This window comes from Manis pentadactyla, chromosome 6, assembly GCF_030020395.1.
Source record: "Manis pentadactyla isolate mManPen7 chromosome 6, mManPen7.hap1, whole genome shotgun sequence".
Lineage (NCBI taxonomy): Eukaryota > Metazoa > Chordata > Mammalia > Pholidota > Manidae > Manis > Manis pentadactyla.
In genome coordinates this window covers 785,664-797,741 of record NC_080024.1, presented here as the reverse complement: position 1 = coordinate 797,741, position 12,078 = coordinate 785,664, and the positions used below count along the sequence as shown (strand labels likewise).

Below are 12,078 nucleotides of genomic sequence, written 5' to 3'. Positions count from 1 at the left end.
CCAGCTTGACTATTCTGTGTGCAGAGGCTTTGTTTTGAACATCTTAGAGTGGAGAAGCCTGCTGGCATCCAAGCAGAGATGGCAGGGAGGCAGATGGACCTGTGGGTCTGGTCTCGGATAAGCGCCATGCTGGCAGCAGATATCCAAGTTGCTGGCATGTGGTGCACGCCCACAGAGGAGGAGCTAGGGCAACCCCACACTTAGAGAGGCAGGAGGCAGGAAGGAACCGGCCAAGGGGACCACACCAGGGTGGCCAGGGGGTTACGGTCAGCTGGGGGAGCACATGGCTGGACTCCCTGACGAGGTGCTGGGTGGAGGCACTGGTCCAGAGGCTGCTGGGGGATCCAGTGAGATGGAGATTCTAGATCCATAAGCGTGGACCGCAAGGGCCCCTCAGAGGTGCGCAGGGGCCACACTTCCTTCTAAGGTGTGGGTGAATTAAAGCAGTCTGTGTCAGCCAGAACGGCCTGCCAGAGGGGGAAATGACCCGTGTGGAGAGAGGGAAGGACTGCTCTGAGGGCGGGCGACGGTGGTGGATGGGCGAGGGAGGAGGGGCGGGGTGGGTGCGCCGCACTGGGTCACAGTGGAGGGTGGCAAACATTTTCTGGAAGCTATCAGGTAGCTACAGACAGTGTGTAAACATGGGTGTGGCGATATTCCAGTCAACTGTGTTCACAGGCAACTGGCAGACCAGTTCCATCACTCAGCCTCACACAGCTGGGAAACCCGTGGGCGCCCGCCTCCCCAGCCCCCACCCCACCCCCGGGCTACTCTCTCTGCGATGCCGTCCATCCAGCTCACTGCTTTCAGAATCTTCTAGATGTGGCCCTAAGCTCACTGCTTTCAGAATCTTCTAGATGTGGCCCTAAAAACAGAAGCTTCATAATTTGGTCCTCCAGCTGCCACAGAGCACAGCTCACTGCACCCTCACACGCGCCTCCAGAAGGGCACGTTCTGGGTCTCTGGATTTCAACCTGTCGGAGAGGGCCCTAGCAATTCCCCAGGAGGAGGGAAATATTTCTTGTGGTGGGACTTCTGTCCCCAAAGAGAAAAAATGCAGCTCCAAGGAGGGATGCTGGGAAGGAGGAGGGGATGGAAGGGGAGGGGGGAGGGGATGGAAGGGGAAAGGGGAGGGCAGAGGGGAGGGGAGGGTGGGAAGTGCTGTCAGTAGGTTCATGAGAGGGGGTGGGCATGGTGGCGGGGTGAGCGGAAGGGACGGCAGTGTGGCATCCTGGTTCTGATGCCTGCTCCGTCACTGTCTCTGCTTCAGTGTCCCTATCTACAAAGTGGGGTGAAACAGATGGCCTCTGAGGCTCCCTAGAGCCTGAGTGAGGGCCCTCCTGTGGGACATATGCTGGGATGGTCACACGCCAAGGGCCAGGCCTGCAAACTGGGTGCAAGAGGAAGAAGCACCCGCCTATCTCGTGATCTACCTCCTACTCTCCCTGAAGCAGCCAGGCTCAGATGGCATCTGATCTGATTACCCAGATGTGCCATCAGCGGGCCACACCCGCCTCCTCATTCAGAAACACCGCTCCCAGCCCCATTATCTGAGGGCCCCCCTCAAAGGGGCCGTCACAGTTTGCTCTCCTGTCTCCCGCTGACCCCCATCCCCACACCCTCCTCTCCCGGACCCCATGCAGACTATGAGAACCCACCCGCTGCCTTTGTTTCCACTGTCCCCTCCTCCTGGACACCTGACCTGTGCCCCCTCTGGCTGCTGGACTTTTACTTATCCTTCAAGGTTCAGCTCACCTGCCACCTCCTCCAGGAAGCCTGTGTGGGTACTGGGGACACAAGAGTAAGTAAGATCAACAGGATCCTTGCCCTTCTGTGTATTCCTTTATATGAATCATTTTGCTGTTAGTGATTCATATCTTAGGTTAGGTTTCCAGATATTTGTGTAGTGACCTGTGTCTGAGACCACTTGTGTGCCAAGCATCAATCATGCTGGGAGCTGGAAGTGGGCACACAGAGGTGAATGAGAAGCTATCTTCCTCATCTGCAGTGGCTGGTTCAATGCCTGGCCCAGATCTCCCTTTTATTGGGGACCAAACTGGCACCCAGAGAGGTATGGCCTTGCTCTGGGGCCCCAGAAGGACCCACATTTGAACAGGCGTCTGAACCGAGCAGTGCTGAGACACGGCATGGGGAGCCAGGTGTACCCCAGACCACAGAAGCTCTTTTTCCTGAGGAAATGGGACCTGGAGGGCAGCCACCCCGGCCCAGGTCCACTCTGCAGCGGGCCAAGCCGTGGAAGGACAGCAAGCTGATGTCTGGTGGCTGGGCTTGGCTGGAGGCCCTGCCCTCAGCTGTGCTTGACCTGGGCCCCCCGCTGGTGAGGGCCAAACCCTGCACCTGGGGAGGCAGGGAGGCTGGAAGTGCAGGTGCGGAAGGTCTGGGAGTGACTGAGCGGCAGAGGTGGGCAAGGAAAGCTGCGGTGGGTGCGGGCCCCAGGCTGCAGCGAGCTCCCCGTCTGCCTGGGCTCAGGGAGTTGCCACGAGGTGGGCGGGGCTGAGGCCGGCTGAATCCCGACCCCCGGCCACTGGGAAGGTGCAGGGACTCCCCAGTGGGGTCCTAGTCCTAATGCGCTGAGGGTGGGCAGACGACCTTGGGCGAGTTCGCCACTTCCTCACCTGCACTGTGGAGGCGACAAGCTGCCCTTTCAGGTCAAAATAATGGCTAAGAACCCCTGGGAGGTGAGCGCCCGCCTCTCCCAGGCGAAGCGGGAGCCCTGCATCCTTCCGTCCCCTTGGAGCCTGCGGCAGCCAGCGCCCTCCCAGCCGGGCCCTGCAGCACCCTCGGCAGCCACACGGGGTCACTGGGGGAGCTCCGCGCGGCCGGGCCCCGCGGCAGGCAGGTCCCCGCAGGCCACCCGCAGAGGGGCCCAGGACGCGGGCCGTCCCTCCCTGTGCCCCCCGGCAGCCTGGAGATTCAGGAGCCACCCAGGGGGTTCTGATGCTGCTCAGCCAGGCGAAGGAGTGACTTGCTCTCCACCTACGACCCCACCCCCTCCAGAGCCTCCGCCTGTCCTCATCTGTGACCCCGGAGGGGTGGTCCCAGAGATCCCACCCTCCTCGGAGCTGCAGAGTCACTGGGACCCGAGGCACCTGCGTTGACACACCCAGGGTTGCGCAAGGCACTGGCGGTGACGCAGCCGGGACCCCAGCCCAGCTCTCCGGAAGGGGAGTCTCGCTCTGATCCCGGGTGGGGGAGATGGGGTCACGTTCCTCCCGGGTGGCCGCTCTCCCCCCTCCGCGCAGCACCCTCAGGGCCGGGATCCGCTTCTACCGGCCGCGCCGCGCCAAGAGGGGCTCGGGCCGCGGGTAGCGCTAAGGAGGCGCTGGGGCAGGAGCAAGGGACACGGCGGGGCTCGCTGTGGGTCTGAGCCCTTTGGGAAACTGATGCCCAGCCCTGGTGTCCCTCCAACGAGCTCAGGTCCCCAGGGGTCCTTCTAGGAGTGTCCCGACACTGCCGGGCACAGACGGGCCCGCCAGGAAGGTGCCCCCGGCCCCCCGGCGGAGGAGGCGACCCTCCCGGACCTGCAGGCAGGTGGCGGGGCGGAGCCCGGGGTGCCCGCAGGAACGCGTCGGGACCGGGCGGCGGAGCCCCTCGGGACCAGCCTCTGCAGGCCTGGGAGACCCCGCGAGCGGCGGGGCCCAGGCGGCAGGTCGGCGCGACCCGTCCTTCCCTCTCTTCCGGCCCCTCCCCGCCGTCCCCCAGGCCCCTCCGGTCCTGGTCGGCCCTCCCCTCCCTCCCCTCCCAACCCCTTCTCTCCGGGCTCCCCCCACCGTCCCCTCCCCTCCCCCTCCTTCCAGGTCTCCCCTCCCCCTTCCTCTCTCCACCCCCCTCCCTCCCCTCTCCTCCCGGGCCTGCCGCCCGCCCCCCCACGGTCCCTCCCCTCCCCTCCCCTCCCCCCTCTCTCCGCCCCTCCCCCCTCCTCCCCCCGCCGTCCCTCCCCTCCCGTCCCCGCCCCACCCCCTCCTCCCCTCCCTCCTCTCCCCCCGCCGTCCCTCCCCTCCCCTCCCCTCCCTCCCTCCAGGTCTCTCCTCCTCTCTCCTCCCCCCTCCCGGCCCCAGCACGTCCGACCCCTCAGTTCCCTCCCCCCCCCCGCGTGTTTCCGCGGGGGGCAGGGCTGCCCTCGCACCCGGGCCCCCCGCCGCGCCCCCTCGGCTCCAGCTGCGCCTCGGCCCCTCGCAGGCACCCGGCCACAGCTGGAACCCATTACGCCCCCGGCGCCTCCCGGGACTCTCGGCTAATAAGTGACCCTCTGTAAATGTCAGGAGTGAGTCAGGTCTACGCCGCGCTGCTGCCTTCCCGTTAGCGGGTGGCGCCGGGATGCCCGGGGGAGCGGGGCGGGGGGGCGGGGGCAGCGCCCTTCCAGGCTCCGCAGGCGGCGCTGCCTGGAGCTGATGCCCCTGCCGCAGGCCTGGGGTGGGCGCCACCCCGCCGGGTCTCGGTCTCCCCACGTGCAAATAAGGGGTTCAGGGCAGGCAGCAGCTGGGCCCCTTCCGGTCGCCTGTCCTCGCAGGGCAGGAAAGGTTGGGAGTCTTGGCCCAAAAGGGGCGGCAGGCACGCCCTCCAAGGGGGGCTGCACACCCCACCCAGGGTAACTCGGAAGAGGGTCATCTGGCAAAGGGAAGGTGCCTCCCCTGGACCTCTGAGGGGACCCAAACTCAGATTCCCCCCCCAGTGAAAAGGAAGGTTCCAGCCCGAAGGAGGGCTGGGTTCCAGGGGCGGCAGACCCAGAGTCCTCACCCCCAGGGAGGGAGGCGAGCTTCAGTGGGTGGCATGTGCTCAGAAGCTGCCCGTGGCCGGGCTGCTGCTGGGGGTCCGGCCTGGGCCTCACCAGGTGCTGTGCGGGAGCCCAGGTCTGGGAGGGACTCTCACAAGTCTGGTCCTGGCGGAGAAGGAAGCCTGTGTCCAGGGAGCATTCGAGATGGACACGGGCGAGGCCAGCCTGGGGTCCTAGGAGGAGGGGGTGGGCCGGGCCCAGGGCCACACTGCAGAGCCGTCCACCCCATTAGCCTGGCCTGGGAGTCAGGGCAGATAGAGGGGCACAGGCACGGAGAGGGCCATCAGCGAGAGCTGGAGGCAGGGAGGGGGAGCAGAGACAGGAGGTTGCTCGGCCTCCACTCACGGACCCTGGCGGGGAGGGAGACTGGGGGTCGCAGCCCGGGAGTCTGCTGTGCCTCTGAGGGACTCCAGGGAGAGGGGTCCTGGGACACTGGAGGAGGGGAGGATGTGGGCTCATGGTCTGAGAAGTCCGGGCCTCTCTGGGGGTGATCGGAGGCCCCTGTTTGGTGCCCTGGGGAGTCCCTGGGAGTGGAATCCACCCGCAGTACCCCCAGGAACGTCTGGTCACCCTTTAACATTCAATTCACTGCCTTAAAACCCGACGTCCTTCATGCGGCAGGGCAGGTGGGCAGCTGTAGACCGCCTGACTCAGGCTGGTCTCCTCTCACTGTGCCCTCCCACGTCCAGGGGGCTCACGCTGGTTTGGATTGGGCCACCCCAGCATTCACAGGCCCCTGAACATCCTCTACACTGTCAGCGCCTCTGTTAGACCTGTCGGGAAGGCCCTGCCCAGGCCCGGCCTCCAGAGGGCACCTCCAGGCCTTCCCCGCTGGGGGGCTCCCCTCACTGAGCAAAGAATCCCCTGGACCAAGGCCAGGTGCCAGCTCCCAACCCAAGACCAGTCTCTGGGTATCCAGGACCCGGAACTTCCCACCCCCTTCCAGGCCTATTCGGACCACGTCCACAGCAGGTGCTCCACCTGCTAGGAAGGGGGACCCCCTTGCTATGCCCCCACCCCACCCCCTCAGTTCCTGATGACCTTGGCTGGGTGTTCTCCAGGCAACCCTTCTCCCACTTCCTCCTGATGTGCCATCCCACGTTACAGGTGGGGAAACCGAGGCACGTGCCCAGTCCTCTGCAGGCCACTGTGCTGCCAGGGGGCACCTCATGTTAGTCCCACTAACTCTAGAGGGCTCACGGTGGCGATGCCTGGAAGCTGTCTGGGAAGCTGCCAGGCTCTGGTGGGTGTTTTTCAGAGGCTGGAGGACACGGTCCTGAGCCCCACAGCCAGCAGAGAAGACCGGGCACTGACCGTGCGTGGGGAAGGCTGGCAGGCCGCACCCACCCCTGTCCCTGCCCGCATCCGTGAGATTGTGGCTGGCAGCCTGGGCGAGGAGCCACCCCAAGGTGAAGGGACGTGGGGGGCGGGGGTGGCCGGGGTGCCGTCACCTGGATCCAGCCGCAGAGAGGCAGGTGCCCCTCCGTTGTCCCCGAGCTGGCTGTCTCCTCCTGGCCCGTCATGCCAGCGCGGCAGGTGGCAGAGCCACAGCCTCTTGCCGAATCCTGGGGCTGCTCCCTGCGCTGTGCGCTCCACTGGGCCGCCCGGGCCATCCGTGCCAGGGCAGCATTTGAGTCTGGGACACATTTGTGACCGCGTCTTGACCTCATCCATATTTGTTTCTCGGGAGATGAGTGCCCACCCTAAAGGCTGATGCTCAGGAAGCCCATCGCAGGGCACCCGCTCCCAGGCTCTCTGCTCTCCCAGCCCCGCAGCCCCCTGACTGTCAAAGGAGCCGAGTAACTGGCTCCCAGGCTGGGTCCCCTCACCGGTCGGGCAGCCTGATCCCAGTGTGTGCTTGTGACTCAGCAAGCCTGGGCCCCAGAGACCCCTAAAGGAGGACATAGCTCACTGAGTATGTGTATTAAGGAAAAAGAAACCCCACTGTGTGGTTAGAAAAGCAACTTCTTACTCAGGATGTGATCCAGTTCCCCGAATCATCAGTTCTCATTGCTTCATGGAGAGTGTGGGACCCCAGTACCCAGGCTGGCCCCACACCCTGCGCCCCGGTTGGCTCAGGCTCTCCCTGCGTGTGCGTCTGTATTGAGTTAAAGATGCTGATGAAAGACGGGGAGTCTGTATGGGAAAGATGGGAGAATGCCCCCCAACAGGACAGGAAGTGAGCCCCAAACAGGAGGTCTCAGGGGTCGCAGCTGGGACTCATCAGGGAGATTGGGGCAGACAGCAGGGGAGCCCAGCAACCAGCCCACGGTCCTGCCTTAGGGACAGGGTGCTGTGGTGGGGCCCTGGGGGCCACGCAGGCTGAACCCAGTGCTGCGCCCACAGGGCTGCGGGAGCTGCCGGCCGCCTCGGCCCACGTGCAGGAGGAGAATGAACTCCTGCAGGAGGAGCTCTCCCGGCTGGAGGACCTGCTGGCCCAGGCGGGCGCTGAGAGGGATGAGCTGGCCAGCAGGTACCATGCCGTCAGCGAGCGGGTAAGTGTGTCAAGTGGCACATGGCAGGCCAGAGAGTGGCGGCCCAGGCCCGGGGTGAGGCACCACCTGTTAGGACTGGCGGTCAGACCAGCGCACTGTCAGCAAGCCTCAGGCTGTGCAATAAATGCATCAGCCCAGCACATCCAAAACCCTGGGCGGCAGAAGGAGAAACTAAGGCTAGAGGGGGCGGGTGCAAGCGCAGCGGGTGACCAGGCCTCCAGCCCCCCAAGGCCCACCAGGTCTGCAGCCCATCTCAGGCACTGACTTTCCCTGCCTGCCGGGAGCCCAAGGAGGTGGCCTGCTCCGTCCTGCCCCTGAGGCCCCAGGCTGCGCCCACGGTGCCAACGCACGGTCAGCACCTGCCGCGGGAGGGGGATGCGGCCCAAACCTCAGGCAGGGCTTGTAGAGCCCCGGCCCTGCTCCCAGCCTCCCACACATCCCGACGGCCACACCCCGGGGACAGCTGAGCCCCTCAGCCCCCGGCAGCTGCCTTCTAGGGTAACTGGCGAGCTGCAGCAGGAGGCCGTTTGTTCATAAAGTGTGTGGGGCTGGGAAGGACCCCCCCATTGTGGGGGTGGAGAGACTGAGGCAGACAGGTGAAAAAACCTGGCTCTTCCTGATTCTGCTACCCTGAGCCAGGGCTGGCCTGGGGCCCGGCCACGGTGGGGACCTCTGAGGCCATGCTGTCCGCAGCCTCCCTCGCCCTGTTTGGCAGGACAGACGACCCCACTTTCCAGCTGAGGAGCCCAAGGCTCCAAGCGGTCCTTGCTGTCAGGGCCCCGCTGCCGTTATCGGGGCTGAGACCTGAACAGGTCTGGCATTTTCTCTGGCGTGACCCAGGTCCCGTGCTAAGTGCCCGAGGCCAGCGCTGGCCTCGTGTTCGCTGGGGTCCTCAGGGCTTCTAGGGATAGGCAGCATCACCGCGCAGAGGTGCACTCTGCCCAGACCCCCAAACTGTAAACACCCACTCCCACTGGTGCCCCATGCCTGATGGGCCCCTCGAATGGGGGATGGGAGCGTGGCAGGGAGCTGGCCTGCTCCTGGGGCTGTCTGTGGCCTCTGCTGGCCCTGGGGGTGGGGATCTTCCTAGCACAGGGTGGGGAGATGTTGGGAATGGGCCGGTGGGAATAGAAGCCACAGAACTCCTGCTGACGGGTTACTAATCCTGTGAGTCAGACCTGAACTGTCAGCCTGCAGCTCAACGCACGTGCCAGGCCCCCACGGCCATCTCGGCTTCCCTGTGCCAGGGCTGGGAGGGGCCAGGCGTCCCCTTAGCCCAGATGGGGCGAGGCAGGGGCTACGGGGGCCAGTGTGACTGCATCCCAGTCACCCGCATCTGGGCCACATTCCCACCTCCGCCCCAGCCTCCCCATCCTGCGGGTGGCTGTGGAGGGGCCACTCTCTTCCTTGTGCGCCCAGAGAATGCTCTGGGTCAGCACATCAGGGCGGGCCCCCCAGCCCCTCCTGTCACCCTCTGAGCCCAGGGCCCCATCTGCTTGGGCTCTAGCAGGGAGAGGGGGCAGCAGGCCCGCCCAGCTTGGACCCCTCCCAGCCAGGCCCCCCTGGAGGCTGAAACCCACTCAGGGTGGGTGTGGTCCTGCCCACCTGCTGGGAGCAGACAGAGGTGTATGTGCCCAGGCAGGAGGGGCAGCTGGGGGAGCCCCACATTCACATCTTCTTGTGGGAGTGACCCCTGACCTGCTCTGCATCTTGACTGTCCTGCCCTTTACATGGCCAAACCAGGGCCTGGGGGCCCCTTCTCTGCTGCTCACGGGCACTTGGCACAGAGGTGGGGTGTGGACGCCCACCATGTGACCCATCGTGTGGAGGTGCCTGAGCTTCACCAGGCCCAGCCCAGCGCCCAGCCCAGCCTGACTCTGTGCCTGCTGGGACCCCAGGGTAGTCCTCTCTCCCAGCCAGAGGGCTTAGTGCTTGGGCTGCCCTGCCCAGGTGGCCTGAGTGGCCTGCGGGTGGGCCGACGCTCCCCTCCAGCTGCAGGCCCGCCTGGAGACCACCGAGGCTTGGCTGCGGAGGTCAGAGCTGGAGCGCAGCGTGGACCTGCAGGAGGCCCTGAGCCGTCTGGAAGCTGCCGAGCAGAGGTGAGGCCAGGCGGACGGGGCAGTCAGGGCTGCAGGGAGCCCAGCATTGCCCTGGCAGGCAGCGAACCCCACTGTGCCTTGGGGCTCTGCGCCAGCCTCTTTCCAAAGTGACTGGAAGTCAAATCTGCCTGTGGGAGTCCCTGGCCAGGGCCTTCGGGGTAGGGGAAGGGGGCAGAGCAGGGTGGGGAGAGGACCAACCCGCTGTGGCCTCGGCCTCAGGCTGGCGCTGCCGAGGCCGGTCCTCTGGCCTGACTGTGGCCCTCAGCCGACGCAGTCAGTCCAGGAGTCCTCACGGGCACTGCCCTGGACCCCACTCCTCCTCATGCTCAGGCTGCTCCCAGTTGCCCTGATATGTTCAGAGGCTCACTCATTCAACATCGGCAAGAGTGTGCCACAGCCCCAGCCCGTGGGGAGGCCCCAGGACGCCGTCCCTGGAAGTGAGGGCGTATCTCCACTCTTTGTTGGGAGGGCAGCCTAGAGGGGCCGAGCCCCCAAGTCCGGCTCCACAGCCAGGCCTGTGGGAGGTGAAGCCATTTATAGTCGCCTCCTCTTAGGAGGCTCTGGGCAAGGAGGAAAAGTGCATTTTGGAATCCAGTTTTGGGGGGTGGGTAACGCTAGTGGAGGCAGACATGGGAGAAGAGAGTGTCCTACCTGTGGCCTCCCAGCCTGGCTGGGAGGCGCTGAACGTCGGAGGGTTGGTTCACCCATCAGGTGGATTTGGGTCCCTGAGTGCAGCCGCAGGGGCCCCGCCAGAGGCCCGCCTGACTCCCCCTCCCCACCTCCTGCCCGGCTGTAGGGATGGCGCCTCCCTCCCAGCCATCCACCTCGCTGGTGCTCCCAGGCCTGGCCCTCTCGCTTGTCCCCAGGCCCTCCACACCCACACCCAGCATTAGGATGGAGGGAGGGAAGCGTGCAGCTCCCGGATGCTGGCCCCGTCTGGGAGGCTGGTGGGGCCCATTGCCGGTGGTCAGGGCTGCCTGGGGCCGTTGAGGGGCTGCACACCCGAGCTGGGGCCTGCTGGTCCAGGAGCTCGGGGCCTGGGTCTCTGAGCGCCTTTCCAAGGAGGGGCCCCCGCCCACGGCCGCAACGCGGTTTCCGCCCGCCCAGGAGCACCGGCCTCTCCCGGGTGAACGCCCTCCTCCGGGGGCAGCTGGAGCACATGAAGAAGGCCAACGACAGGCTGGCTGAGGAGCTTGCCAGGACGACGGGCCGCGTGCTCCGTCTGCGGGGCCAGCTGGAGCTGAGGGAGGCACAGCGCCGGACCAAGAGAGAGGTGCCCCCGGCCTTGACGCTTTGGTGGGGTGCCCCGTCGGTGCCTGTGGCTGGAGGCGGGGTGTGGGCAGCAGGGGCCAGGAGAGGGGAGCCCGCTTCAGCTCACCTGGTCGCGGTTTCCTGATGAGGGGTTAGGGCAGCGTGCCTGTGGCCTCAGCCTCAGGGTTGGGGAGAGCTGTGTTCCCCAGCACAGGGAGTCCCTAGTGGCCCGGCTCCGGGCGTGGGGCCTGGGCGAAGCTGGGGAGAGCTCTCAGCCCAGGCCCCCGCCTGTCCACATCACCCGCCACTGGGCTCCTGGGGCCGCATCTCGGGTTCAGCTTGGCGTTGGCTGCCAGGGGCTTCATTTCCCCCTGTCCTGGTCAGCGATGTTCATAGGTGGCGGCCCCGTGAAGTGTCCTTTCCCTGGCCTCTGGTTTCCATCCTTGCTGCCGAGAAGTCAGCACCCAGTCCCTCTGGTTCAGACTGACGCCTCGCAGAGGTAACCTGCCTCTCAGCCTGGCCGCTTGGAGATCTTGCCATGGCTGCGGTGTTCTGCGTTGTGCGGTGCTGCGACCGATGCTGGGTCTGTGCTGTTTATCCCGTTCGGAATGCATCACGATTCTGTGCCTTTCATTATAGTCGGAAAGTAGATGTGACTTCTTTAAAAACCGCCCGAGCACGTGCTCTCTCCTCTCCAGCTCCATGCACGTAGCTCTCCTCATGTTCTGTCCCATGCTTCTCAGTCGCCCGTATTTTCTTCCTTTCTTTTTATCACTCTGGTCTATATTATAATTTTTTCAGACCTACCTTCCTGGTCATCAATTTATCTTCTGGAGAAATCTCTGTTAAACCTGCCTCCTTGGCTTATATTCCAAATACTTTATTTTTCATCTGTAAAAATTCTGATTCTTTAACATGTATCTTACTCTTAACTCATATTTTCAAGCCTCTCATTTACGTGTTGATGCATCTTAAGAAGCAGTTGTGTTGTGGCCTGTGCCTCATATTCTAATAGTTGAAGCCCCTCAGGGTTGGGTTCTACCCTCTCTGCCAGCTCTTGATCATGGTGCTGTGTTTCCTTGTGTCTTTGAGATTTCTAATTTTCATTTTTAACACAAAGCTGCTTATTTTCTTGGAACTTTGTGAAAATTATTTGAAATCCAGAATGAATGTGCTACGTTCCAGAAAGGATTTTCATTTGCTTCTGGCGGGTGCCAAGGGGCAATGACAGTCTTTGGGACCCCACTGACGTAGAGTTTTAGCTTGAGGTTTGCTTTTTTTTAAACTATGTGGGTTATATGAGTTCAGGCTGGAAACTGCACAAAGGCTAACTTGTGTTTCCAAATCCACAAGGAAGATTTTTCTCCTTCCTGTCTTAGTCCATCGAGGCTGCTATAACAGAATACCAAGGCTGGTGGGGGAGGGGGGCCTTTAAACA

At 64.0% G+C, this 12,078-nt stretch overlaps 1 protein-coding gene and 1 long non-coding RNA gene across 13 annotated transcripts in view; both read left to right on the top strand.

Annotated features, from left to right (window-relative positions):
* CROCC2 (ciliary rootlet coiled-coil, rootletin family member 2) overlaps positions 1–12,078 on the top strand; it is a 94,642-nt gene that overhangs the window by 35,223 nt on the left and 47,341 nt on the right. For 11 of the 12 annotated variants that reach the window (XR_008998106.1, XR_008998107.1, XR_005027907.2 and 8 more), the window contains 5 exons: positions 1,745–1,801; positions 6,054–6,204; positions 7,142–7,290; positions 9,283–9,389; positions 10,497–10,662. Coding sequence is in view for 8 of the 12 variants with exons in the window: in XM_036901274.2 (XP_036757169.2) it covers positions 1,745–1,801; positions 6,054–6,204; positions 7,142–7,290; positions 9,283–9,389; positions 10,497–10,662 (630 nt within the window). In the remaining 4 variants the exon portion in view is untranslated. The remainder of the gene's footprint in view (positions 1–1,744; positions 1,802–6,053; positions 6,205–7,141; positions 7,291–9,282; positions 9,390–10,496; positions 10,663–12,078) is intronic. The other variant, XM_036901272.2, reaches the window with a different exon arrangement.
* On the top strand, positions 2,224–3,688 carry LOC130684016 (uncharacterized). Its single transcript, XR_008998108.1, has 2 exons — positions 2,224–2,338; positions 3,019–3,688. It is a non-coding gene; the product is annotated as an uncharacterized LOC130684016 (long non-coding RNA).